The sequence below is a fragment of the Dendropsophus ebraccatus genome, chromosome 7, assembly GCF_027789765.1.
Source record: "Dendropsophus ebraccatus isolate aDenEbr1 chromosome 7, aDenEbr1.pat, whole genome shotgun sequence".
In the NCBI taxonomy this organism is placed as follows: Eukaryota; Metazoa; Chordata; class Amphibia; order Anura; family Hylidae; genus Dendropsophus; species Dendropsophus ebraccatus.
Window position 1 is genome coordinate 70,038,393 of NC_091460.1, and position 26,661 is coordinate 70,065,053.

General features: G+C 42.5%; 1 protein-coding gene across 2 annotated transcripts in view; it reads left to right on the forward strand.

Annotated features, from left to right (window-relative positions):
* Nucleotides 1–26,152, forward strand: part of CENPU (centromere protein U) — a 44,922-nt gene extending 18,770 nt beyond the window's left edge. For both annotated transcript variants that reach the window (XM_069977743.1, XM_069977744.1), the window contains exons 7-17: nucleotides 2,203–2,328; nucleotides 2,825–2,950; nucleotides 17,217–17,342; nucleotides 17,911–18,036; nucleotides 20,027–20,096; nucleotides 20,658–20,778; nucleotides 21,746–21,824; nucleotides 22,899–22,946; nucleotides 24,466–24,527; nucleotides 24,981–25,137; nucleotides 25,575–26,152. In XM_069977743.1, the coding sequence (XP_069833844.1) occupies nucleotides 2,203–2,328; nucleotides 2,825–2,950; nucleotides 17,217–17,342; nucleotides 17,911–18,036; nucleotides 20,027–20,096; nucleotides 20,658–20,778; nucleotides 21,746–21,824; nucleotides 22,899–22,946; nucleotides 24,466–24,527; nucleotides 24,981–25,137; nucleotides 25,575–25,700 (1,167 nt within the window). In that variant the 3' untranslated portion in view covers nucleotides 25,701–26,152. The remainder of the gene's footprint in view (nucleotides 1–2,202; nucleotides 2,329–2,824; nucleotides 2,951–17,216; nucleotides 17,343–17,910; nucleotides 18,037–20,026; nucleotides 20,097–20,657; nucleotides 20,779–21,745; nucleotides 21,825–22,898; nucleotides 22,947–24,465; nucleotides 24,528–24,980; nucleotides 25,138–25,574) is intronic.
* The last annotated feature ends 509 nt before the right edge of the window (nucleotides 26,153–26,661 follow it).

The window sequence follows — 26,661 nt, forward strand, 5'->3', positions numbered from 1 at the left end:
ATGTTTACTTTCTATCGGTACCTTGATTGCGCATATGCAACTTTTTGATCGCTTTTTATTACAATTTTTCTGGATTTGATGCAACCAAAAATGCGCAATTTTGCACTTTGGGCACTACCGTGCGAGATCAGGAATGTTATAAATTAATAGTTTGGGCGATTGCGCACGCGGCGATAGCAAACTTGTTTGTTTATTTTTATTTATAACCTGGGAAAAGGGGGGTGATTCAGACTTTTATTAGGTGAGGGGGCTTTTTATTGAAAACAACACTTTATGTGGGGGACTTCTAGTATATACACTCTGATCTCTCATTTAGAACTATGCTGCATAGATATTCAGCATAGATCAATGAAATCGGCACTCGTTTGCTTTCGGCTGCTGCAGCCGAAAACAAAGAGTGCCGAGCCGGGATCAGTGCCATCTTGGCGGAGACCCCGGCCGGCATCAGTCACTGAGATCGCTCCTCTGGGACAACGTCCCGGGGGGCGATCTCCGCCACTAGACACCAGGGAACGGCTGCATACTGTAATCGGATGCAGCTGTCAACTTTGACAGCTGCATCTGATTACTTTATTAGCGGTCACGGCGATCAGACCAGCGGTCCCGGGCTACATACAGCACCTGGGACCGCGGCGGTTCAGAACTCTGAACTCCCCTAGGCGACCCAGGACGTACCTGTACACCCAGGGTCATCTAGGCGGTTATCTAGGGGAAATATTCAGCTCTTCAAATCTCCGTATGTCTGCCGTCATCATAATTTCCAGATATTTAAATGAGCCCTCCAGTTTTAATACCTGTAACTCAAGGCCTGGCTCAACCTCAATCTCTGGATCCACCAGCAGCACTGATTTGTTCCATTTAATAACCAACCCAGAGTATTCCCCAAATCTGAAGACCTCCCTCATTGCCTCCTCCAGACCCACCCCGGTATTTCCCAGAAACAGGAGCAAATCATCGGCATACAATGCCACCTTGTCCTCTGTCCAAAGCCCTCGATCTTCTTATTCTAATTCAAAGCTCTAGCAAGTGGCTCAATAGCCAGGGCCGACCCACCCTTAGTGGGAAGAAACTCCAGCCCCTCCATGATGTGACTCCATTAGAATCAATGGAACCCTATCATAGAGGGGCTAGGGTTTCCTCCCACTAAGGGTGGGTCGGCCCGCCTCCATTGCTTCAGCCTGGGCCAGTCACTTAAAAAAAAAAAAACAACCTTCCCAAAACAAAAATTCCTGAGCACACTCCATAGATAGGGCCACTCCACACTGTCAAATGCTTTTGTTGCAACTAATGACAGTATGGAGTAACCCCCATCCTCTTTACCTATCAGGATTTTAACCTCTACTCATCTTACATTATCATGGGTTGATCGACCGCTATTGCGAAAGACATGAAAACGTTCACTCATTTTCATGGAACGATAACCGTTACTTATGATCGTAATTGCGTTCGTTTTTCTTCGCTATTTATTCGCTATTGCGTTCGTATCTATTGCGAACGACCGAACGATGTCTTATTCAATGCGAACGTTTTGTGAACGAGCAATGATAAAAATAGGTCCAGGTCTTATAAAGCGATCAACGATTTCTCGTTCGGTCGATAATCCTTAACTGCATTTCAACCGAACGATTTAACGATAATCTGAACGATAATCGTCCGGTGGAATAGGACCCTTACTACCATCCCGTTTTCCGCCCTAATCTCAGACCTTTCCCTTTAACTAAATTAGCCAGTAGTCTACCTGGTCTTCCCCCCTGAGAATACCACTGTGCCCCTCTAAACCTATCCTAATTCAGTACCTTAATCTGTCTGTATTCCTTAAGGGCCTCCACTGCTGTACTCCGTTCTTTCTTTGCCTCAGTTGTCTGTAACTCCAGGTATCTTTTTTCTGTCCCCCTCGCCTCTCTTCTCAAGGCCTCCTCTTACTCTTGAAACTTCCTTCATGCTCTAGCCACATCCCTTGTTAATAAACCTCTAAGATACGCATTTGAGGTATCCAATATGTATTTTTATTCAGCTGTCAGCCTCCCAGCAGATGACTAGGAGATTCCTCCTTAACCAAAGTTACCACTATGTGTACTGTGTAAGCCTGTCAGTGTTCCATGCTGACAACTGTTTAGGCAGCATGAAACTAGTAGCTTACACATGGGGAAATGCACTTGCACATAGATATGTTACAATAAGATGCATGTACAACTTTTTCAGACTTCACAAAAGAAAGCACAAGTTCCAGATCTATTGTCCTCAAAGAAGCATGGCACCTCCAGAAATCTGGCACAAGGAGCACCACCCTCATCACAAGCTCCAAAAATTACCCCAAATAAAAGAAAGGTGGGCAACTTTTCTCAGCTGCTATATAACTTCTCTGTTGTTTTGTATGTAGTAAACAATTGTGATGCCTCATCTCATAGTATCATTCAAAGATATGCCTAACTGAGACTCACAAACTTCTTGTCTTCATGGATAATTGCCATTATTTCTGACCTCTATAATAAGACTGATGAATGAAGCTGCACCATCATTTATATTCATCCTTTAGTCCTGAAGTGTCAGATATCTTCAGCATTGCTGTAATGGTTTGTTGACATGGAGTTTTATCTGACAGATTTTTGAAGCCAAAGCCAGGAAGGGATTTTAGAAGAGGAGATATTTCATTCTTTCCTTTATGACCCGTTCCCTGGTTATAGTCCGGCTTTGGTTTAAAAATCTGTCAGATAAATCTGTGTGAACACACCACTACTTTTATGACCTCTGCAAGATACCATGTTAGTTTGAGGATAGAAAACAATATGCTAAAATAATACGTTAAAATGTTATGTATCTTCAGTCTCCACGAAAGAAGGCACATGTTCCAGAACCAGGGCCTTCTAAGAAGCATGGGCCTTCCAGAAATCTGTCTGATGCAGCATCGCCCTTCTCACAAGCTTTGAAAACGACCTCATATAGGAATGTGGTGGGTAACTCTTTTGAGCAGCTATACATATTTTTGTTGTCAAGCAACATGGTTTTTTTTGTTGTGTTTTTTTTTTTTTTTCTTTAACCCCTAGACGACCCAGGGCGTATAGTTACGCCATGGAAGTCTGTCCCCAGACGACCTAGGGCGTAACTGTACACCCTGGGTGTTTCTCCGGCTATGAAGAGTGCTCCGGAGCGGAGCGCGCTTCATAGCAGGTGGGGGCCGGCTGCAATCAGCAGCCGGGACCTCACCGGCAATGACACGCTGCAGCGATCGCGCTGCCGCGTGTCATTAACTCCTTAAACGCCGCGACCTTAAGCGCCGCGGCGTTTAAGTGTAAGTGACAGGGGGAGTCCCCTGTCACTTACCGATCGGGACCCCCGCAGTGTGACTGCGGGTGTCCCGATCGGTAAAACGGGCCGCCGGAGGTCTCTCACCTGCCTCCGTGCGGTCTGATCGGCGATCTGCTACACTGAGCCTGCACAGGCAGGCTCAATGAGCAGATCGCCGATAACACTGATCAATGCTATGCCTATGGCATAGCGTTCATCAGTGTAGAAATCCAAGTACTGGATGTAAAAGTCCCCCAAAGGGACTTCAAATGTGTAAAAAAAAAAAAAAGTTAAAAACACTAACACACAACCCCAAAACCCCTCCCCCAATAAAAGTTGAAATCACCCCCCTTTCCCATTATATAAATAAAACATATAAAAACAAATAAACATATAATATACCGTAGCGTGCGTAATTGTCCGATCTATTAAAATATAACAAGCGTCATTGCGAACGGTAAACGGCGTGCACGAAAAGAGGGAAAAAAGTGCGTGGATTACCGATTTTATGTTACATTATATATAAAAAAATATTTATAAAAAGTGATCAAAACGTCCGATCTTCACAAATATGGTATTAATAAAAACTAGAGATCATGGTGGAAAAAATGACACCCCATACAGCCCCGTAGGTGAAAAAATAAAACCGTTATAAGCGTCACAATAGTCCCATTTTATTTATAATTAATTGCCAAAAAAAAGGATTTCATTTAAAAAAAATATATAACATTAGAGAATCTGTGTAACCTGCATATGGTTGTGTTCGGACTGACCTATAGAGTAATAGTATCATGTCGCTTTTACCATATAGTGCATTACGTAGACACAGGAACCCCCCAAACGTTACCATATTGCATTCTTTTTTGCGATTTCACCAATTTATATCTTCATAAATAATATATTTGGAATTCCGTCATACATGTTATGGTAAAATGAATGACGCCATTACACAGTACAACTATTCCTGTAACAAATAAGCCATTACATGGCCTTGTAGATAAAAAACTGAAAGTGCTAGAGCTCTTAGAAGGGGAGGAGGGAAAAACGGAAACACTAAGATCAAAATTTGCGCGGCCCACTGGGTCATTTTGGGCCTGGTCCTCAAAGGGTTAACATTATTTTGTATTATGGAAAATAAATGAAGGACAACTCCGGCGGGACCCCCCCCCCCCCCCCCCCCCAAAAAAAAAATCACAGACACACACAGACACCATACTCACCATCCCTCCTGTGACGATCGCTACTCCATTTGCCCGCCGTCCACCTCACCGTCACCTGCGTCCGCCGTCCAGCGAAGTCTCTTGCTTCCGGGTCCATGAGAGAGAAAAGGCTGCCAGTGCGCTTGCGCACCGGCAGCCTTTTCATTGGCTGGAGCGCATCACATGGCTTCCAGCAAGCTCAGCCAATCAGGGCTGAGCAAGCTGGAAGCCATGTGATGCGCTCCAGCCAATGAAAAGGCTGCTGGTGCGCATGTGCACCAGCAGCCTTTTCTCTCCCATTCACTCTCAATGAAGACGCCGAAGAGGAAGAAGACCCGGACCGCCCCCAGCTCTGACGTCACCCGTCACCAGATGCCGCCCGGGAGAAGAGGACCGGGACGACCGTAATAGGTAATGTATACATTCTTTAACTTCCGGGGTGGGGGGTCGGGGGTCGGAAAGTGGGGGAAGGGGGCCAGACCGGGTATTTAACCACATTACAAAGTTATATAGGTTTGTAATGTGTGTTAAATAAGCCAAAAAAATTGTCGCCGGAGTTGTCCTTTAAAACCTTCAATTATCCACATCCTACCCCATGCAATCTCCATTTGCTAAATATACCTGGCTCCTTACCATCCATTATAAAACATAACCAAACAACATTATTCTCCGGAGGGGATTTCACCAGGGGGCTCAATCCATCCCTTTACCAGGTACTATGCAATTTTTAAACATCTAAAATCTTCCCCTTACCATCACTGTATCACAGTTTACTAACACCACCACTATATCTTACTATACTAACTGCAGAATCCAGACACCGCCAGGAGAGCACAACAAACTAGCTTAATTTAAAACTTATAACATTAACTCTTAGCCAGCAGTCTCGGTTGTCCCTCAGCAGATCTCCGCTCCCCTTGCGTACATTTCACCCCCAGAAGAAGCAAAAAAAAACAAACAAAAGGAAAAAATTAAATTTACAAGTTACAGAGATTTACTTTTGTTCTTTATCCTCCTGGTAATTCCATCCATTCAGCGAACCCTACCCAACCAGCCATTCCCTTCTGGAACACGGGCAAGCCCACTCAGGCAGACCACTTATGCTCCATACAGTCTACTAAGCTCCTGGAAGGGTCTCATCCACCATTTCTGATAAATTATGATTAAAGATTAAGTTAATTCCTCCCTGGCTAATAGATTACCGACGGGTTCTCCCCCCGCGTAAAAGAGCCAGACAACTAGAGAGATCATCATCTGACTCAGATAGCTTTTTCTCCACTGCAGCTATCTCTGATGCAGAATTAGAAGAAGGTGAAATACTTGATGTAATTGATGAAGTACTGGAAAGGAAATACTACTTTGATTCAGGTGATACTGACACCTTGTTAATGGCAATCTATGATACCCTTGACATTGAAGAAGTCAAACAGGCAAAAACCGTCCAGGATGAATTGTTTGGGGGCTTATGTGCCAAAAAACGCTAGGTCTTTCCAGTAAATCCAATTATAAAGGAAATGATCTTAGATGAATGGAAGGAAGCTGAAAAAAGGCTGTCTATTCCAAGAGAATTCAGGAAAAGACTGCCTTTTGAGGAGGAGGATTCTAAATTATGGAATGAGGTCCCTCTAGTTGACATCCAGGTGGCAAAGGTAGTAAAATGTACATCTGTTCCCTTTATGGATGCAACACAGCGTCAGGATCCAATGGACCGTAAGGCTGAGGGCCTCCTCAAGAAAGTATGGGAAGCCTCAGCAAACACCATTTCTGCTAATATTGCCACTATGTCAGTAGCAAGAGCCCTTTTTAAGTGGTTGCAACAGGTTGAAGAGCATCTCAAAAAGGGAGAAAAAAAGAGCAAAAATACTTCAAACCTTTCCTTTGTTAAAAATGGCCACAGGGTTTCTGGCAAACACCTCTGTGTAGTCTGTCAAATTTGCAGCAAAAAACGAAGTAACTCTGTTAGAAGAGCACTTTGGATGAAACTATGGTCTGGTAACACTTTGTCTAAAAATAAATATTTTCCATAAAATTGCATTGTGACCATGTCTTCTGAACTGGACAAGATCTTAGAATATGCTGCAGATAAGAAAAAAGATTTTCCATTTGAAAGAAACCCTAAGAAGAGTCAACCATTTTGTAAGACCACCAGAAACAAAGATTCCAAATGAAGGGTAAAGGAGGGAGAGTTGATGCTACCCCAAAGGCGGTAAGGGGAAAGGATTTATCCTTAACTCCAATTACAGCTCTAACACCACATCCACCTCCGACAAAAAATGACGGGCTGGTCGGAGGAAGACTCCTGAATTTCCATGGGGCCTGGGGGTCCATAATATTAAATCCCTGGGTTCTCCAGATTTTGGAGACTGGATACAAAATAGAATTCAGGAGTCTTCCTACCGACAAATTCCTGGTCCCGAGGCCCTCCTCCCCCTCGGATTTAATTCTAATTCAGCAGGGAGTTTGAGAGCTCATTTCTCGGGGAGTGCTAATTCCGGTTCCCCCTCCTCAGAGGGGATTGGGACTTTACTCTACCTTGTTTCTCGTAAAAAAAAAAAAAAACTGATCCCACAGGACCATTTATAAATCTGAATTTCCTGAACCAATGGATCCTGTACAGGAGATTTAAGATGGAATCTATAAAAACTATAGTTCCCCTAATTCATCAAGACTCCTTGATGTGCTCCATCGACCTCAAGGACGCATACTACCATGTGCCAATCCATCAGTGGTATCCTGAGGTTTGCGGTGGAGATGGAGGACGTTGTGACACATTATCAGTTTCAATGTCTACCCTTCAGGATCTCTTCGGCCCCAAGGGTATTCTCAAAAGTAGTCATAGAGATGGTGGCCTACCTAAGGAGAAGAGGAATAGTGATATTTCCCTACCTGGACAATTTTCTCATTGTAGCAAACTTCATCCAATCGTGTCAGGATCATCTCTCCTTAGTCTAGGGCCTATTCCAAGAATTGGGCAGCACGATGGCTCAGTTGTGAGCACTGAGTTTGTATGCTCTCGCCGTGTTTGCGTGGGTTTCCTCTGGGTATTTTAGTTTCTTCCCACACCCAAAAACATACAGAATTTAGATTTAGAGCCCTATTGGGGACAGGGAGCAATAATTGGCAAAAACTATGTGAAGTGCTGCGGAATCTGTGTGGGCTGTACAAATAAAATTATTATTATTATTATTATTATTATTCAAAAAGTCAGCTCTTGCTCCATCCCCTCAAAAGATCTTTCTAGGAATCATATTAGATTCCTATCTACAGATTTCTCTTCTTCCAGATCAGAAGAAGAGAAATCTGATAAAGAAATTCAAGGATTTCACAGAGAGAAACATCTTCAGTTCGAGAGTGCATGGAAGTACTAGGCCTGATGACCTCTTGTATTCAGGCTGTGGCCTGGAGTCGGGCACATACCCAAAAGTTACAAAGTCTGACCCTTGCATCATGTAACAGAACTCCCCTTTCCCTGGACAAGATTCTGTTGATTGCATTGCAGGTGAAGAGGTCCCTAGCGTGGTGAATAAATCCTGCAAATCTCTCAAGGGGTGTAAAGTAGATTCAGGACCCAATCCTGTGTCTGACCTCGGACGCCAGTCTGGAGGGGTGCTCATATCCCAGGACACATGTGTCAGGGGACCTAGCACCCACAGATAAAATCAAAATCCTCCAACTTCAGGGAGCTTCAGGCTGTATGGGAAGCAATCAAGTCCCTAGAGTGTCACCTGTCGAACAATCACCATAAGGATTTTTCTCTTATCGCCCTATGACTGCACCTCTGGATAGGACCACCTCTGGATAGGACATGAAACTGGACCATAAAAGAAGCAAAACGCCCCACCAGCACCAGCTACTGTTTCCTGTCCCATAGGAGCAGGAATACTCAGGATTCCTCATGAACCTAGAAGATTGGGACTGGGGATCCCCGGTGCAGAAACTCTCACCAGCTTCCCGGACTGCGTAAGGCATCTTGAGCTGCAGTCCAGTCTGGTTTCCGCCCTGGCACCTCCTGGAGAGGGTCCTCCCTGCTCCCCTGGCCTCTCAGGGTTCCGGCTACATGGTCCTCTTCCCGCTCTCCCTGGCCGTAGCGTGCGCTCTGGCGGGGAGGGGTGCGGGTTGACGACGTGGCCGGGGTGTCTCCGGAGGCGGGACTAAGCTGCGGGCCGTGTTCGACAGCGTCCGGGCCCCGGCCTGTCGGGGACTACGTCCAGTCAGTGGAAGGGTGTGCCGCATCAGCGCCGCGGCGGAGGGTCGGAGCCAGCCGGTCTCCCGCGTTTTCGCCGCCAGATTCAAAAAGATGCAGAGCACCAGGAAGTGTGCTCTGCACTAATCAGCTAGTAGTGTTCCTGTCTGGTGGTGCCAGTGTGTGCTGCTTCCAGGAAAATTTTTGTACTGCTGGCTGCTGCCGCTGGCAGCTTCCATTCTCTGAGCCAGGATTGAAGCCCAAGGCGCTGACTCTGAAGGAGCCCAACAGACTGAATCTACTGTGGTACGGTGGGGTAAGAGGGGCTTCCCCTAAAGATTTTGCTTCATTATATATTAAAAATGCATTTTTTTGTATGATACCAGCAGGAGGAAACTGCTAGAAAAGAAAAAGAGAAACCGAAAAATAGAGATTGCCCTATGTGGCAGATGTATGAATCGTGTACTTGAAGATCAGGGTCCTTCTTTTATGAGAAATGGGGACATGATTAGACACAAAATCAAGGTATGTGCTTAGAATTTTTTACCGGCCTTCTTGTGTTTTATGTGTCTTTGTTATAGTACGAATTTTTTTTCCTCCATATCTTCTTCCAGAACTCGTTGCCCTCCCGACCTTCAACCGCTGAGGCTGTTAACCCTCCCGCTCCGGTGGCTCTGCCCCAGCAGCTCCTACTGGGCCCCTTCTGTTGAATTGCCGGGACCCAGTAGACCGGCTCCCTCCTCCCCATCCATTTAGGAGAATCAGGAGCAATTATTGGTCCTTGATGAGCTGTACGCGGTACTATGGAGATAGAGGATACCCCCCAGCCTAAGTCGGTGCAAGACCTTATGTTTGAGGGCCTAGCTCCTAAGAAACAACCTCTTTTTCCAGTGCACCAAAGCATTAAGACACTCATAAGCCATGAATGGTCCAAGCCAGACTGTAAATTTTTCGTACCTCAAGCTATAAGTCTGGTTTTCTTAACTCCTGGTGGTTTTTAATTATAACCTTATTAGTTACTGTATGTGTGTGTATGTATGTATATATATATATATATATATATATATATATATATATATATACATACATACACACACATACAGTATATATATATATATATATATATATATATTGACCCACCGGTGGCAAAAATGTCATGAAAGACCCTATGGACAAGAGAGCGGAGGTCTACTTAAGAAAAAACTGGGAGGCTTCTACCTCAACCTTTAAACCTCTCATAGCTACCACCTCTGTGGCCAGGTCCTTACAGATTTTGATGACGGAACTTAAGGACAAAGTCTATGAGGGTATCCCTGAACAGGATTTCTCCTCAGCATTTAGTACAATTGAAAATGCAGTATAATTTATTGCGGACGCTCTAAGGCTATCAGCCCATTCCGCGGCCCTATCAAATTCCGCCAGAAGAACCTTGTGGCTTAAAGAATGGAAAGGGGACGTAACATCCAAGGCAAAGCTGTGCGGAGTACCTTGTGAGGAAAAATTCCACTTCTGCTCGGCTATGGATGCTGTCTTGGAAAAAGCCTCAGACAGAAAGAAAGGTTTCCCCCTCATTCCGCAACAACAGCCTAATAGATCTTTCAGGGGCAAAGGTAGGAAGACCAGAGGGGGAACCTCTACCTCTAGGAGGGATTGGAGGCCTACTATAAAAAAAAAAAAAAAAAAAAAAAAAAGGGAACAGTTTCCTTTTTCCTAGCACCGAAACCAAATAACCTTCGCAATGACGTGAGGTCCCGGTGGGGGGTCGTTTGTCCTATGACTTCTCTTAATGGTGTAACATTTCTGGTAGCACGTTTTGTTTTGGAGAAAATAAAATCTGGTTTGAAAATTTCTGGGTAAATTCCTAGGTATCTGCTTGGATTCCCTCTCTCAACGGTCCTATCTACCTGATTTATATAAACTCCCAAATTATTGCTAAGACTCAGGAAATGACCACTCAGCCTCTCACTACCTTTAGATCTGCCATGTCCCTTTTAGGGTTATTCACTTCCTCTATACAGGCTGTACCATGGGCTCAGTATCATTCTAGACAATTTTAGGCTCAGATTTTATCTGAATGGGATGGACTTGTGGATTCCCTAGATTCCCCTTTTTTCTTTTTTTTTTCTTTTTTTTTTTTTTTTTTTTTTTCTTCCCCTCTCTCTAGAGCCTAAGATCCCTTTCCTGGTGGACAGTGGAAGAACACGTCAACAGGGGTCTCCCCTGGAATCTGCAGGAGTCACTTGGGCTCCCTCTTACTGCAAGGAGTGTGGAATCCAGAGGAGACAAAGGACTCTCAAAACATATGAGAATTAAGAGCCATTTTTCTATCTTTAGCCCAGGCCCTTCCCCCATCTGCAGGGCAGAAATTTAAGAGTGATGACAGACAACACCTCAGCAGTCGCTTACATCATTCATCAAGGGGGCTCAAGATCACCAGAACTAATAAGAATATCACATCACATCTTCCGACTAGCAGGGCCTCACTTTTTGTCCCTCACAGCACTCCATCTAAATGGGATAAACAATTACAGAGCAGGCTACCTTAGTCGCAATCAACTCAATCAGGGAGAATGGGAACTGTCGCAAGAAGTTTTCCTTCAGATCTGCAGGCTTTGGGGTTACCCCACAATGGACCTTTTGCGACCCGGACAAACAGAAAGGTCCAAAGATTCTTTTCTCTGTGCCCAGCGGACAATCCAGCAGCCCTAGACGCCTTAGCCCAGAAATGGGGAGGGGGTCTCCTTTATGCCTTTCCCCCCCAATCAGGATGTTGCCTCGGGTGATTCGAAAGATCAGAGAGGACAGAGCTCATCTTATTCTGATTGCACCCTTCTGGCTAAGGAGGGTGTGGTTTTCCTGGTTGAGAAGGATGTCGATCTCAGAACCTTTGGTTCCCCCAGAGAGGGAGGATCTCCTCAGCCAGGGGCCAATATTCCATCCGACAGCCGGGAACCTCCATCTGATAGCTTGGCATGTGAAAGGCAGCTTCTGATAGATCGGGGCTTATCCACAAACGTTATTTCTACCCTTCTTGCAAGCCGGAAGAGAGTAACTTCAGCCATATACCTCAGAACATGGAAGGCCTTTTGTTAGATTTGTCAGCCAGCCTATTAATGTGCTTATCCCTCCTAATCCGTTTACTTTAGATTTTTTTACAGGAAGGCCTCAACAAAGGACTTAGACCTAGCACTATTAAGGTCCAGATGTCCGCTCTGAGTGCATTGTTCGATTACAAGTTGGCAGACCACCCTTGGATCAGGAGGTTCACCAAGGCTTCAGGCAGACTGTGTCCTTCCATAAAATCCAGACTTCCTCCATGGGATCTGAACATAGTACTCTCTGGCCTTACCATGTCTCCATTTGAACCTATGGATAGTTGTCACATTAAATTCCTCTCTTGTAAGTTAGCATTTCTATTGGCCGTAACGTCAGCCAGGAGGGTGAGCGAGATTCGGGCCTTTTCTATCATCTCCCCCTATTTGTCTGTTAGGGATGACAGAATCATTCTCTCTCCTGACCCTGCCTTCCTCCCAAAAGTTGTCTGACTTTCATAGATCATAGAAAGTGATTCTTCCCTCTTTCTGTGACAACCCTTCTAACGATAGTCATCTTTCCATACACTCGACGTTAGACAGATCCTCCTCCACTATCTAGAATTCACTAAAGAGTGGAGAAGTAGTGACAGTCTTCTCGTTTTCTTTTAGGGGAAGAATAAGGGGAAGGCTGCCACATTCCAGACAATAGCTAGATGGGTTAAGCACACTATTGGTGAATGCTATAAGATCCGTGGGAAAGACATTCCGGCCTGGTTTGGGACTCATTCCACTAGGGCCTTAGGCACTACCTGGGCTGAGAGAGCTTCTGTCCCTATAGAACAGATTCGCAGAACTGCCACATGGAGTACTCCCCATACCTTCTTCAAGCATTATAGGTTGTAACTGTCTTCTACCGAAGATCTCACCTTCGGCCGTAGATTTTTGCATTCGGTGGTCTCCCCCCCCCCAGGTGGGTTATTCCTACTCTAGTCTCCAGGGGTGCCGTCATAGGGCAATAAGAGAAAATATAAATTACTAACCCTAATAATTCCTTTTCTTTGAGCCCATGACGGCACCCCGCCTAATACCCACCCTTAGTATAAGTTAAGTATTGATGTCAGTGGTAAACTTTATTCTGAATTATGTTAAAAAAAAAAAAAAAAAAAAAGATAAAAATATTTATAACTATAAAAAAAAATAATAATAAAAATAAAATATACAGATAATTACAAGAAGGTGTGTGTGTGTGTGTGTATATGTATATATTTTTTTTTCTGTTGTCTTCATAAGCTTAGCTCCTAGGTACCTTGCTGAGAACTGGTGCTGGTGGGGCGTTTTCTTTTATAGTCCAGTGGTCCTGTTTCCTGTCCAATAGGAGTAGCAGGTGGTTCTATCCAGGGGTGCCGTCATGGGCTCAAAGAAAAGGAAACGCCGGTTAGTAACTTATATTTTTCGGACAACATGAAAGTGGTATCCTTGCTGAAACATCAAGAAGTTACAAGACACCCCAATCTTCAGAATCTCAAACACAGGATTGTCCGGTAGGCAGAAGGTCTGTTATGTCCCTCACAGCCTTACATCTGAAGGGGACAGAAAATCAGGTAGCTGACTTTTTAAGTCAAACCCAAATAGACCCAGAAGAATGGGAACTAAACCCGGAATTCTTCTACCTGATAGTTCAGAAATGGGGCTATCCGTCCATAGACCTCTTTGCGAATCGGGAACACAAAGGTACCAAGATTTTTTTCCCTGAATCCCAGAGAGAGAGCAGTGGAGATAGACGCTCTATCTATGCTCTGCTATGCATTTTCCCCCTTTCCTCTAATCCCTGCAACGATAAGGAAACTGCGAGCAGAAAGGACGACTAATTCTCCTGGTCCCTCAATTGCCAAAAAGAAATTGGTACCCGGTCATAATTTAACTATCATTAGACAGGGTCAACAGGGTCTTCCATCCATACCTTTGCTAAACATTACCGGTTGGATGTTCTGGCTGCTAGGGACTGCTCGTTTGGGCGTAAAGTCCTTCAAGCAGTCGTTCCACCCTAATCTACTTATCTGGTATATTTCCATTCTGGTGCCGTTGTGAGGGGGGATGCGGAGGAAAGCTCGAATTATGCTCACTGTTAATTTGGTTTCCGCGAATCCCTCACAACAGCACCACCGTATACCCCTCTCGTTATTGGTGGCGGTTATATAATAATCTCCTTGGTTTTAATGTGGAAAATCACTGAGGTGGTTGTGGAGGGGCTGCCTTTTAACCTCTTTGTTCTTCCTGTCCCTACAGTGAAGGGGAGGGGCATCCTCCATTTTGGTGCCGTTGTGAGGGATTCGCGGAAACTGAATTAACTGTGAGCATAATTCGAGCTTACCTAGACAAGAATCTTTTAATTATTATCGGGTATATTATGGAGTGCGCCATTCTGTTAACTATACCCCACTCCCTCGGACACCATGGCGGGAGGAAAGAAAGGGGGAAAAAAAAAAATACACAACAACTGATTAATAGCTCTTTCTACATTCACAGAACGCTCTTACTAACCATCATTTCTCCAATATTGCTTCCATCCTTGTACACATTCACAGTATTGTACCCCAGCCTTCCCCTTTGATGCCACAGCTCATGTCCCAACATATTGCTTGCTACTTCCTTCCACTCTGCTAATGTTGGTGCCTTTGGCGAAATCCGACTTCTCAAAATCACTAACCGTGCAGCAAAGAACAATTTATAAATGATTCCTTTTCTAATTTTAGGTGTAAGTTCCACCTCCATCACCCCCAATATTGCACACTCATATTCTTTTTCAACCTTTTAACTCAAAAATCTTTGTCATAACTAAAAAAATATTGTGCCAATAAGTTACCACCTTTCGACAAAACCACCAGTGGTGATCTAAATCTGTGTTTGTGTCTTCACATCTTATACACTTTTGACTATTATTTCTTTTCCACTTCACAATATCTTTTAATGAATAATATAGTCTGATTTACAAAAAACTGTTTCACCTTATCACAACTATTTGTGATATGATCCCTTGCAGATTTATACCATTCCTCCCAAAAATCCGGCTCTTTAACACCTAGTGTTTTTTTCCCAATTTTTCTTATTTCATTGTAAATTTCCCATCTTCTAGTGCCCCCAATATTTTCTACATTTGTGTGACTCTCCCTCTAGCCTTACCATCCATCTGGATGACTTGTGTAAACACTTTGAAGCTCATCACCCGCCATTTATGTACACCTGTTACTATTCTTACTGAAAAATATAACTGGAGGTATCTTAATTTACACAGCTTCTTATCAATGGGTTTACATGGATCTTCATATTTATTCAAGACTCATCTGTAAAAAAACTGGTCCACATACCTAAAACCACTATGTAACCAATATTCTGGGTCTATTAACCCCTCCAATTCTGGATAGTGATTGTTTCGAAGCAGAGGTGTAAAATTAAGAGCCCCAACCACCCCCTCTCCTTTTTTCACAAAACACCATGCGTTTAACAGCATCCTCTGTATGGAGTATTTAGGGTACCCTGACTGAACTTTGATTTCCAGTACCCCAAATATATTACCAGCTGCTCCCTTTTGTTCTTCCACCAAATTTGCCAGTAGCTGCACCTCTTTCCATTTAGTCAACCATGTCAGTACCATTGCCACATAATATCTAAACACATCAGGCATAGCTAGCCCTCTGTTTTCTTCAGGTTGAGTTAAGTGTTTCATTCTAATACGCGTTCTTCTACCTCTCCAAATAAGCATGTTAAATACAGCTTCTATCGTCCGAAACACCTGTTTACCCAGCCATAGTGACGCTCCTGCCAGTACGTACAGTAACCATATCATTCCAATTAACCCAATTCTGTCCGCTCTCGATAAGGGCAACTTATTCCATATCTGGGCTTGTTGTTTCATTTTATTTAATCTAGGGGAAATATTCAGCTCTTCAAATCTCTGTATGTCTACTGTAATCATAATTCCCAGATATTTAAAGGAGCCCTCTGGTTTTAATACCTGTAACTCAAGGCCTGACTCAACCTCAATCTCTGGATCCAACAACGGCATCACTGATTTGTTTCAATTAATACCCAACCCAGAGTGTTACCCAAATCTCATGACCTCCACCAGACCCACCCTGGTATTTCCCAGAAACAGGAGCAAATCATCGGCATGCAATGCCTCCTTTTCCTCTGTCCCCCCCAGCTCCAAAGCCCTCGATCTTCTTCTTATTCAAAACCCTAGCAAGTGGCTCAATAGCCAAACAAAGAGCAGGGGGGAGAGAGGACAACCATGTCTGGTGCCCCTCCTCAACCCAAAGATCTCAGAGGAGGCACCATTAATTCACACTTTAGCCCTCGGCCTCAAATAGATCAATTCCATCCACCTTAATAAAAGCTTCTCAAAACCAAAATTTCTGAGCACTCCATAGATGGGGCCACTCCACACTGTCAAACACTTTCGCTGCGTCTAATGACAGTATGGAGTGACCCCCATCCTCTTTACCTATCAGGATGTTAGCCTCTACTCATCTTACATTATCATGGGTTGATCGACCCGAAATGAACCCACACTGATCTTTACCAATCAAAGTCTGCCTTACTTTAGCCAACCTATTTGCTTGCACTTTGGACAATAATTGCATATCTAAATTAACCAGGGAAATAGGTCTAAAAGATTCTGGGTCCCTTGGGTCTTTCCCCTCCTTAAGAATCAACACAATTTCTGCTTCATACATTGAGTCTGGCAAATATCCCTTTATATGTGAATCTATCAATACTTCTGACTGCAGTCCGTCTGGCCCTGGTGTCTTCTCCTTAGGAATACCTCTCAGAGTATTCAGCAACTCCTCCCTCTCTATTGGACAATGTAACCACTCCCTTTGTGTATCCAGTAGTCTGGGGAGCTCCAGGCTCTGCAAATATGTGTCAGAATCACATTTCTCCTGATCTAATTTAGTGTCATAGATTCTCATAAAAGCCAGCAAACTCTTCCTATATTTTTTGGTCTCTCTAACCACAACCCCATTTTCCACCCTGATCTCAGATATTACTCTCCGCGGGCCTTTCCCTTTTAACTAAGTTAGCCAGTATACCTGGTCTTCCCTCCCCCCTGAGAATACCACTGTGCCCCTCTAAACCTACTCTAATTGACCTTAATCTGTCTGTATTCCTTAAGGGCCTCCACTGCTGTACTCGTTGTCTGTAACTCCAGGTATCTCCAGGCCTCCTCTTGATCTTGGAACTTCCTTCTTGCTCTAGCCACATCCCTTGTTAATAAACCTCTAAGATACGCATTTGAGGTATCCCATATGTATTTATATTCAGCTGTCAACCTCCCAGCAGATCACCCTGATAACTAGGAGCCCCCTTCTTAACCAAAGTTACCACTGTGTGTACTGTGTAAGCCTGTCAGTGTTCCATGCTTTCACATGGAGAAATGCACTTACACATAGATATGTTACAATAAGATGTATGTACAACTTAAAAATAAACATATTAAATGTTATATATTTTCAGACTTCACAAAATAAAGCCCAAGTTCCAGATCTATTGTCCACAAAGAAGCATGGCACTTCCAGAAATCTGGCACAAGAAGCACCACCCTTATCACAAGCTCCAAAAATTACCCCAAATAAAAGAAAGGTGGGTAACTTTTCTCAGCTGCTATATAACTTCTCTGTTGTTTTGTATGTAGTAAACAATTGTGATGCCCATCTCATAGTTTAGTTGTTACCAAATTACCCAAACATATCAATAGGTAGTATCATTCAAAGATATGCCTAACTGAGACTCGCAAACTTCTTGTCTTCATGGGTAGTTGCCATATTTTGACCGCTATAATAAAACTGATGAATGAGGGTGCACCAACCTTTATATTCATCCTTTAGCCCTGAAGTGTCGGATATCTTCAGCATTGCTGTAATGGTTTGTTTACACAGAGATTTATCTGAAGGATTTTTGAAGCCAAAGCCAGGAATAAATTTCACAAGAGGAGATATTTCAGTCTTTCCTTTATGACCTGATCCCTGGTTATGGTCTGGCTTTGGTTTAAAAATCTTTCAGATAAATCTCTGTGTAAACACACCATTACGTTTAAGACATCTGCAAGGTACCATGTTAGTTTGAAGATAGAATGAGGATCTGTCTACATTCCTTTCACTGACACTAAACAATATGCTAAAATAATACATTAAATGTTATGTATCTTCAGTCTCCAATGAAGAAGGCACATGTACCAGAACCAGGGCCTTCTAAGAAGCATGGGCCTTCCAGAAATCTGTCTGATGCAGCATCGCCCTCCTCACAAGCTTTGAAAACGCCCTCATACAGGAATGTGGTGGGTAACTCTTTTGAGCAGCTATACATATTTTTGTCATCAAGCAACATAGTTACATAGTCTGTAAGTAGCATAAAAGATGCTGTTTCCAAACCGGTAGCTTTCTACTCCTTTATATTTCCCTGTTGTAAGCCTACAAACTGGGCATGTTGATGCACAGAGAGGACTACTTAGCTTAAAGGACAACTCCCACAAATTATTATTTTTTTAGCTTATTTAACACACATTACAAAGTTATATACCCCCCCCCCCCCCACCCCGGAAATTAAATAAAGTATACATTACCAATTACTATCATCACCGTCCTCTTCTCCCGGGCGCCATCTTTTGACAATAACGGCCCAACCCCCCAAGTCGGGGGTTGGGCCAAGTCTTCTTACTCCTCCGGTGTCTTCATGTGAATTGAATGGGAGAGAAAAGGTTGCTGGTGCACCTGATTGGCTCAGCTTGCTGGAAGCCATGTGATGCGCTCCAGCAAATGAAAAGGCTGCCGGTGCACAAGCGCACTGGCAGCCTATTCTCTCCCATGGACCTGGAAGTGAGGGAGATCACAGGACGGTGACTGAGACACGGACAGCAGGAGATTCAAGTGGCGATCTTCGCTGGGGGGATGGTGAGTATGGTGTGTGTGTGTGTGTGTGTGTGTGTGTGTGTTTTTTTTTTCTGTGTTTTTTTTTTTTTTTTTTTTTTTTTCAGGTCCTGTGGGAGTTGTCCTTTAAGAATATAATGGAGAGGACTACTTGGACTCTTTTATTTGTGGCTTATAGCAAAGGAATGCAAGAACATAGAAAAAAATTGCAGATATAGAATCAGTGTTGTATACTGATGTATAATCAACTAATAACTTAAGTTTAGCGGGTGTTTTGGAGGAGAAAGTCCCTTTAAAGGAGAAGTCTGGCCAAAACTATTTTTTAATATGTTAGAAAGTTAGACAAATTTGTACTGTACATTAATTATGGGAAATGCACATATAGGACTGTTTCCCTTAATTTAGTAGATCAGTGAGACAAAATTTAGTAGATCAGTGAGACAAAAAAACCGCGACGTCACGAAACGGGGGTGTAATTACAATGGATTGTCCAGCAGGGGTGCACTATAAATAGAAGTCAATGAGTACCATTGACTTCTATATATAGTGCGCCCCTGCTGGACACTCCATTGGAATTACAATGGATGTGTATGTAAGTGTAATATACAGTGTTTTTGATTGAATACATTTATGGAATACTTTGGGGAGCAAGTGTCCTTGCTCCCCAAAGTAATCCATAAATGTATTTAACCAGCACGTTTGGAGGGCCCCGAGCAGGGAGGGAGAGAGGTGTATCTACTCCCCCCCCCCCCCCTCCCTGCTCGGTGCTGCTGCCGCCGCCACATATACACAGTACTATTCCTCCCATCATCTGCCGCCACCGCCCTGGACTGGTGTATATACACTGAACTACAAATCTCATCACCTGCTAATAGTGTAAGCAGGTGATGGGAGTAGTAGCTGGCTTACCCCCTACTTTTTTTTAGAGAATCTGAAGTCTCCCTGATCTACTAAATTAAGGGAAATAGCCCTATATGTGCATTTCCCATAAATAATGTACATTAGAAATTTGCCTAACTTTCCGTAAGTAATAACCGATTAAAAAATAGTTTTGGCCGGAGTTGTCCTTTAAGCAGTAGGTACTGTAGACATGTAAGTGACTCGACATCTATCTGACATGTGTCTACAAAGGTGTGCATTTACAATAACATTAGGTGGTTCTTACAGGCAGTGTATTATATTGATGAACGGTCTCCATGGATATCCACCATTTTTTGGGGCTATGATCATAAATCTAATAAATAAGATGATCTTCCTTTTTTAGTCCTATAGTCTGAATTTGAAACTTAATAAATTTGCTGCATTATCTTTTATATCTCTGACATTTGAGACATCTGCAAGAACCCCTGTTAATCTGTTTATCATCTTCCTGAGAGTAACCAGTATGCTGCTGTTCACCAGGTATCAGCTGAGAAGTCAAAGACTCGAAAGAAGAATCAGAATACCTCAGATAAAAAGAAATCAAGAAAAGGTGAATAGTTACAATATTTACATAGTCTGAAAAGTTCAGAGTAATCACTAATAAAAAGGGGTTATCTGGGATTGGAAAAACAATTTTCTTAATGAGCACCACTAAGTCCTTAGGTTGTGTGTGGTATTACAACTATTCACTTCAGTCGGACACACATACTGAGGAAGAGTGGTGCTGTTTCCGGTAGAAAGCCAATAAGCACCACTTATTGTGGTTGTAGGTAAGTTTAAGCTCTATGATGTGTTTACTATGATTTGTAGGGCACCTCTTCCCCATTAGATACTATAGGTAGTTTTTTATGATGATGCTGTTTTGGCATTATTGCCACCATGTTCACTTCTTCAGGCTTACATACAGACTCCCACAATCTTACATGTTAAGAGTTCACCTCTTTTTACTAAATGATAACACAGCAATAAGCCTCAGGTAAAATGTTTGCTTGTTTTAGCTTCTACTGCAAGAATGCAGCTGCTAGAATACTGCCAATTTTTATTGCCCACGCAGCCAATACTACTATGTCTGTAGATCACCACATTATGATCTTTTTATATTTGATTTTAGTCAAAATGGAAACAACCCCAGGAGGCATCTTGAGTCCAGAAAATGTGCCCAAGTCTGTCAGACGTGTGAGCGAACTAGAGGATGTGCTCTCTGAATGTGGGAAAGTTATTGAACTCTATAGGTATGTTTCATTTACAGTGAAACTACTTTTAGGCCACTATCTAAAATTGCAAAGAAATGTTGAGAGTTAAAGTGAGCCTGTCATTCTTATTCCTCACTCGATTGGCGTGTAGTTGCTCCAGCTGCTGGAAGTTTGGGTAACTATGGATACTCTCCTCCCCTGGTGCTGGGAAACTGGATCCATCTTTTCTTATAACCCGTGGAGGAGCCTCAGGGAGTGGAGTAGTCTTGAAAGCCCACAGCCGGATGAGCAGAATGCAGATAGCAATGAAGAGCTTTGCTTGTTCCTACTGTAAAGTTGCTTATCTCTAGTTGTAATAAGGGATCGTGGTTTCATGCTGCTTGTGGTTTGGGCAGCATGAAACATCTGACTGGTTCCATTATCGCAACACTCTATAAATACAGATGATTAAATAGAGTAAAATCAATAAGCACTGTAAATTAGCACATTAGATGCACACTAAAAAAGTAAAATATTTCCATACCTATATATTTTTTGAAAGTGGACCTAAAACAATATCAAAATCCCCCCCCCCCCCATCACTTTTCAATATTGTAACCTTTTTGCAGTTTTGCATAGAAGATAATATTATGTAACAGAAGGCATAACATTTTGTATTTGTAACTAATTATCTGCCAAAGCAGAGCCATATATGTCACTTGCTGCTTCTCCTCCACATTGTAAAGGATCATCGATCTTGCTTGTTTGAAGAGCTTATTATATAGTTTGGTAACCCTGCAGGGGAGAGCTGCATGAATGATGGCTGTATCGCAGCAGCACTTCAAGAAACATGCCATGATTAGGAACAACTGGTCTTGTTACAGACATCCTACAGTATGTACCTAAGATAATCCGCTATTAAAGAATCCTGCCTGAACGGAGGGGAGCTTTAGGAAGATGTGGACTTGACATTGGCATTGACTTCCTGTTTTTGCACAATAAAAAGCAATCATCTGTTTCTTTATAGGGAAGGGGTTGAAAAAGATGTCTGCAAAAAAGCACTTGATGTTTTTTGTCATGATTTTAAAGAAGAGTTGTCCACAACAGTAAGTATCTGGTTTGCCCTATATAGATGTTTCTGCCCAGTAATTTACATAGGATTAAATCCACCTACATCAAAGATTTGAAGCCAAACTCAGGAGTGGATTTGAAAAGAGGAGAAATCCAGTCTTTTCTTTATGACCTGTTCTCTGATTATAGTCTGTTCCTGGGTTTGGCTTCAAATCTTTGGCAGATAATCTGTCGTCAGATCTGTATGTGGAATAGGGCCTTAACTCCTTCGGCTCCTACTCCGCTGTGTCTGTATACATTACCTGTTTCTTTGCTGCACAGGGTCCCGGCCTCCTGCTCTCCCGCCTGGCCAATCAGTGGCTGCGGCTGGGCAACACACTGACTGGCTGGGTGGGAGAGCAGGACGCTGGGACCCCGTGCAGCGGAAGAGGTAATGTATACAGACACAGCCGAGCAGGAGCCGAAGGGGTTAAGGGGGCGGCAGAATTACATGCTTACATCTTTCAGACCGCTGCAAGTATGTAGTGACAGCGAGATTTACGCTGCGAGTCGGTAGGTGTGAACAGACCCTAAAAAGAAGCATTTCTTTTGCTGCAATTCCCTTTTTTTAAATATTCCATTCAGTTGCATCATTCACTCAATTTGGGTGGATTCTGTCAGGATATAGGCCCAGAAATGGAGGTATACATAAGACATGTAAAAGTGTTATGATTAATTTGTAGATGTGTCAAAAGTTAGATAGAGCCAGGGCCTTTCTGCTTTTTCTATCTTGCAGGAGATGGTTTCCATTGTAGGTCTAGGGAGACTTTTCTCCTGCAGCAAACGGGAATGAAGGGTTTGGGCCACTCCTCTTCCAGCTCATACTAGTAATCAGGAGGGGTCTGAACACCCAGGCCCTTACTGCTCAAAACCCTTTGGGCTAGGACTGCTACTAAATTTAGTCATGTATCTATATAGCAAGGAAGTACTGCCAGGTGGCTTGTGGAAGCGGTCAAGTGGCATCTGTGGGTGGTGTTATGCCCAGTCCTAGTTTTTAAGACTTGTTCATCTTTGTGTCTTAATATACTGTACTTGTATATTAGCACTCTAAAATAACCTGTCTTTAACAGATATCAGATCTACAGAAGCTGAATGATCTCAAAAGGAAAAATGCAAAGGTAAATTATTTATTATGAACAGTATACTATATGGTATCAATGAAATACATTCATAAGTCACAAAGGCAGTTCCCCACACTTGTTATGTCAACTTTACACAGCATTTTTCTACGCCTATTTTGGCTTATTTTAGAAACCAATATATGTGCTGAAAACCGTGTGCATTGTGGTCCCCATTATTTGCAGTGTGTGTGCATGATTTATTTTCCTGTGAACTGCGAAAATAAATGACACAGTAGCCCGCTAAATCAGACTAATCCACAGCAACAAAAAATTGTTGAAAAAGGTATTGAAACCACATACTAAAGTGAACATTACACATGCATTACCCTGCACCTGCCATGTACTCTGCCATGGATGCAGTCTATCTGCAGCCGACACCTGCCTTTAATGACCAGCATGAGGATCATTGCCCCAACTAGCCAGAATCCTACTCCACACTGACTAGGGGCAAATACCCACGAAACGGCTGTCTGTGGATGGAAGCCTGCCTTGGCAAGCCCTTGTCACGATCGCAATACTCGTACCTTGAGTTAGACATTGACAAAAAGGGGCCACCCTGGTATTTCCCTATTTATGTTCCAATACTCGCAACCGAGTCGGACTTAAGGGGCTATTTATCAGGGTGGTGTGGTGGTTTCCCCGTCATGGAGGCACCCCGTGGCAACAGGCTAGAGATATCTGGCTATCCCGTGTTTTGAGACTCGCAACCAAGACTCCACGGATTCTTGTTTTGCATATTTAAATTTTTGGGGACATCAGTGGAGACTCTTGATTGAGTACTTCATTGGATTTTTTTTTCACTGTTCTCCTTGAGTTCAGTGATTACTGTGTTTTGCCAGCAGGATCCATCTGATGCCGGCCATGTAACTGTATAGATGCCACAATCAATAGCAATCATAGCATCTATAAAGTTTTGAGGTGTGTTATTGGTGGTGCAATTTAGCAGTCGGGACCCCTGTGGTGTAATTCTGGGTGCTCACCAGTTGACTTGGCAGCCCAAGTTCTTGTCTAATGAGAAAAGTTAATCACTCACCACTACTGCCGGGAACCATTCACCTGTGCTCGGATCTGCTGTCTGTCTGGAACGGCTCAACTTGAACACGAATGGAAGAGATGTCCAGCAACTCTGTTTAGTCGTCTAACCAATACTCCTTTATTGTATAAAAACACACATTCCAACATCTTCAGGCCAATATGTTTCAGGCTCACAGGCCCTTAGTCATGGTATGAGCATATTATAACAAGACTTGTTGAAAAATATGCGGGATGGGGTCAGGTGGCAACATGAGAAGAAAGATTACGAAGTTATGAAGAAATGTGAAAAAATAATAGTAATGGTTTTGTTTCCCTGAAATACCCCTTTAATAAAATTCTGTGACTTTTTCTTTTAAATACAAAAATGGCGACCCTTTTGTTTTTGGTTTTAAACTGGGTATGAGTGCTTGTTTAAAAAACCAAGAGCCGTTAAGAAAATGTAGTTACTGTAGTTATATAAAAGACTTATTCTATTTCACAGATAAAGTCAGAAGTAGGAAGAAAAAGAAGACGTTTACTTGAAGTGAGAAATGAAGTTATAACGTGAGTAATTTTAATTGCGATGTATAAGAATTTATTGGGGAATGGAATTTGCATGGACCAGTCGCTGAAGTTTTTTACATATACAGTAAGGAGCTTGCAGTTTCTATAGCAAGCAGGCTAAGATGGCCCAGTATTTTCCCTCCCTCCTACATTTGCACTGCTGATGTCTGAGAACTTAAAATGAACCTGTCACTAGTGACGGTCTGCTGGCCATCGGTCCGTGCAGTCTGTGGCGACAGCAGCAGATAACCACCATCTGCTATGGACTACCTGGATCTTTCGCGTAGCTCCCTGTTAAACCGCCCCACCCTTCCCCCACTTGCTGTCTGTGCATGCAATAGTACCGGGACCGAGAAACAAGCAAGCGCTCATTTGCTTTTCATATCGCTGTGTATAATAGGGCCTTTAGCCTGCCAATAACAGCACAGTTTAGATTCTTCCTTGCTTTTCTAGAAAACTGCCTAAATTGAAAGCGTTACAAAAAGAATATTCAGAGCTGAAGAAAAAGCAGGAATCCCTGAAGAATGGAAGAAATTTCCTTGACAACCTCTCACATCTTAAGGATAATTACATGAAACTCAAGACTAAAAAAAACCACATTAAGGAAACTGTAAGTATTTTGTCAAAATCTTGGTTAGTCATACACAAAAGTCCTCAGACAGTGTCCTGTACACATTCATTTAGATGGAGACCTGCTGTGTACTGTGTTTTAGTATTAGTGGAAGTCTCAGAAGTTGGACCCCCAACTTGGCTAAAATATAAATCTAAGTGCTAATTTTAATTCACATAAATATCCCTTGTAAAATCATAGCTGCGGTTATTATTTACTGTTGGCTAATATCATTCCTCTAGTATGATATAATGCATGATATAATGTGTTCAGACTCTTCTATACGTAGCAATATAAAAATTAATTTATGTGTAATAGTTGAATCTATCTTTATCAGATGCACATTTGCTATTGTTGTAATTTGTTGTTGAACCTATTTGTTGGTTAAACATTATGTCTACTTTTTTTTTTTTTTTTTTTTTTTTTTTTTTTTCCAGTATGGGATGTCCAGTCTCCCAGCGTTGTGCCTGGAAGCAGAAAATATTATGAAAGCTGAGCAGCATTTTCATATTGTAAACAGCCAGCTACAGTCTTTTATTAACCTAGATAAAAGAGATGGCTAGAAAGAGACCATTGCATGGTATAGACTGAATGTGCTCTTTTTGAGATGCAGTGCCTTTTTTCACAACAGTTCTTCTCACCCTACTTGGTTACATACATCTAAAACATATCTTCTTATACCTGCTGTACAAGGTAGGTTGATAGATTTGACTAATTGTTAATAAATCTATTATAACATGCTTGTAGATGTATGTCTGTTACAGTTAGTAAATGTAACACATTCACACGGAACTGTTTTTTTGTTTGGAACCTTATTATCCACAGAATCATAAATTCTAAAACAAAACACATCAGAGCATCAAGTTCATATAATATCGTTTATCATTACCCAATAATACCGTCAGTTATAAGGGTGCATGTATATATCCTTCATACCATTTGTTTTAACTGTTATATATATTTTATATTGTAGTAATTTGCTATTCTGTAAAGTTAATAAACCGCCAATTGACAACTATTTTACATAGTCTGTTGCTTGAACAGGTGTGTACAGTATAGTCTACCAATGAAATAGTCAAATGACCATGACTCTCACTGAAGCTTCAGCAAGGGGGCATGCACACGTCTGTGATATACAGTCCGTAAGTGGACTGTATACTTTGGACTGAACTCTTGACCTCTTCGGAAACTTTTGACATTTATTATGATGCTGGGAGCTCCGAAACAGCTAAATTTCTATGCTGATGAACTAACACGGCTGTGTTAATAAAGGAGCATGACGCTTTAACCCTTTGAGGACTAGGCCCAAAATGACCCAGTGGACCGAACCAATTTCCATAAATAATCCTACATGCTAAATCTCAAATATCCAAAACACAATATTCCTGAATAATTCATACATTTTATTTAGACAAAACCCCATAAAAACATAAACACTACAGACAGGTTTAAAAACATCAGGGAGGAGATCAGGGACATAACAAGCTCAGACGAGGTACAATAAGACAATGTGGGGATGACAAT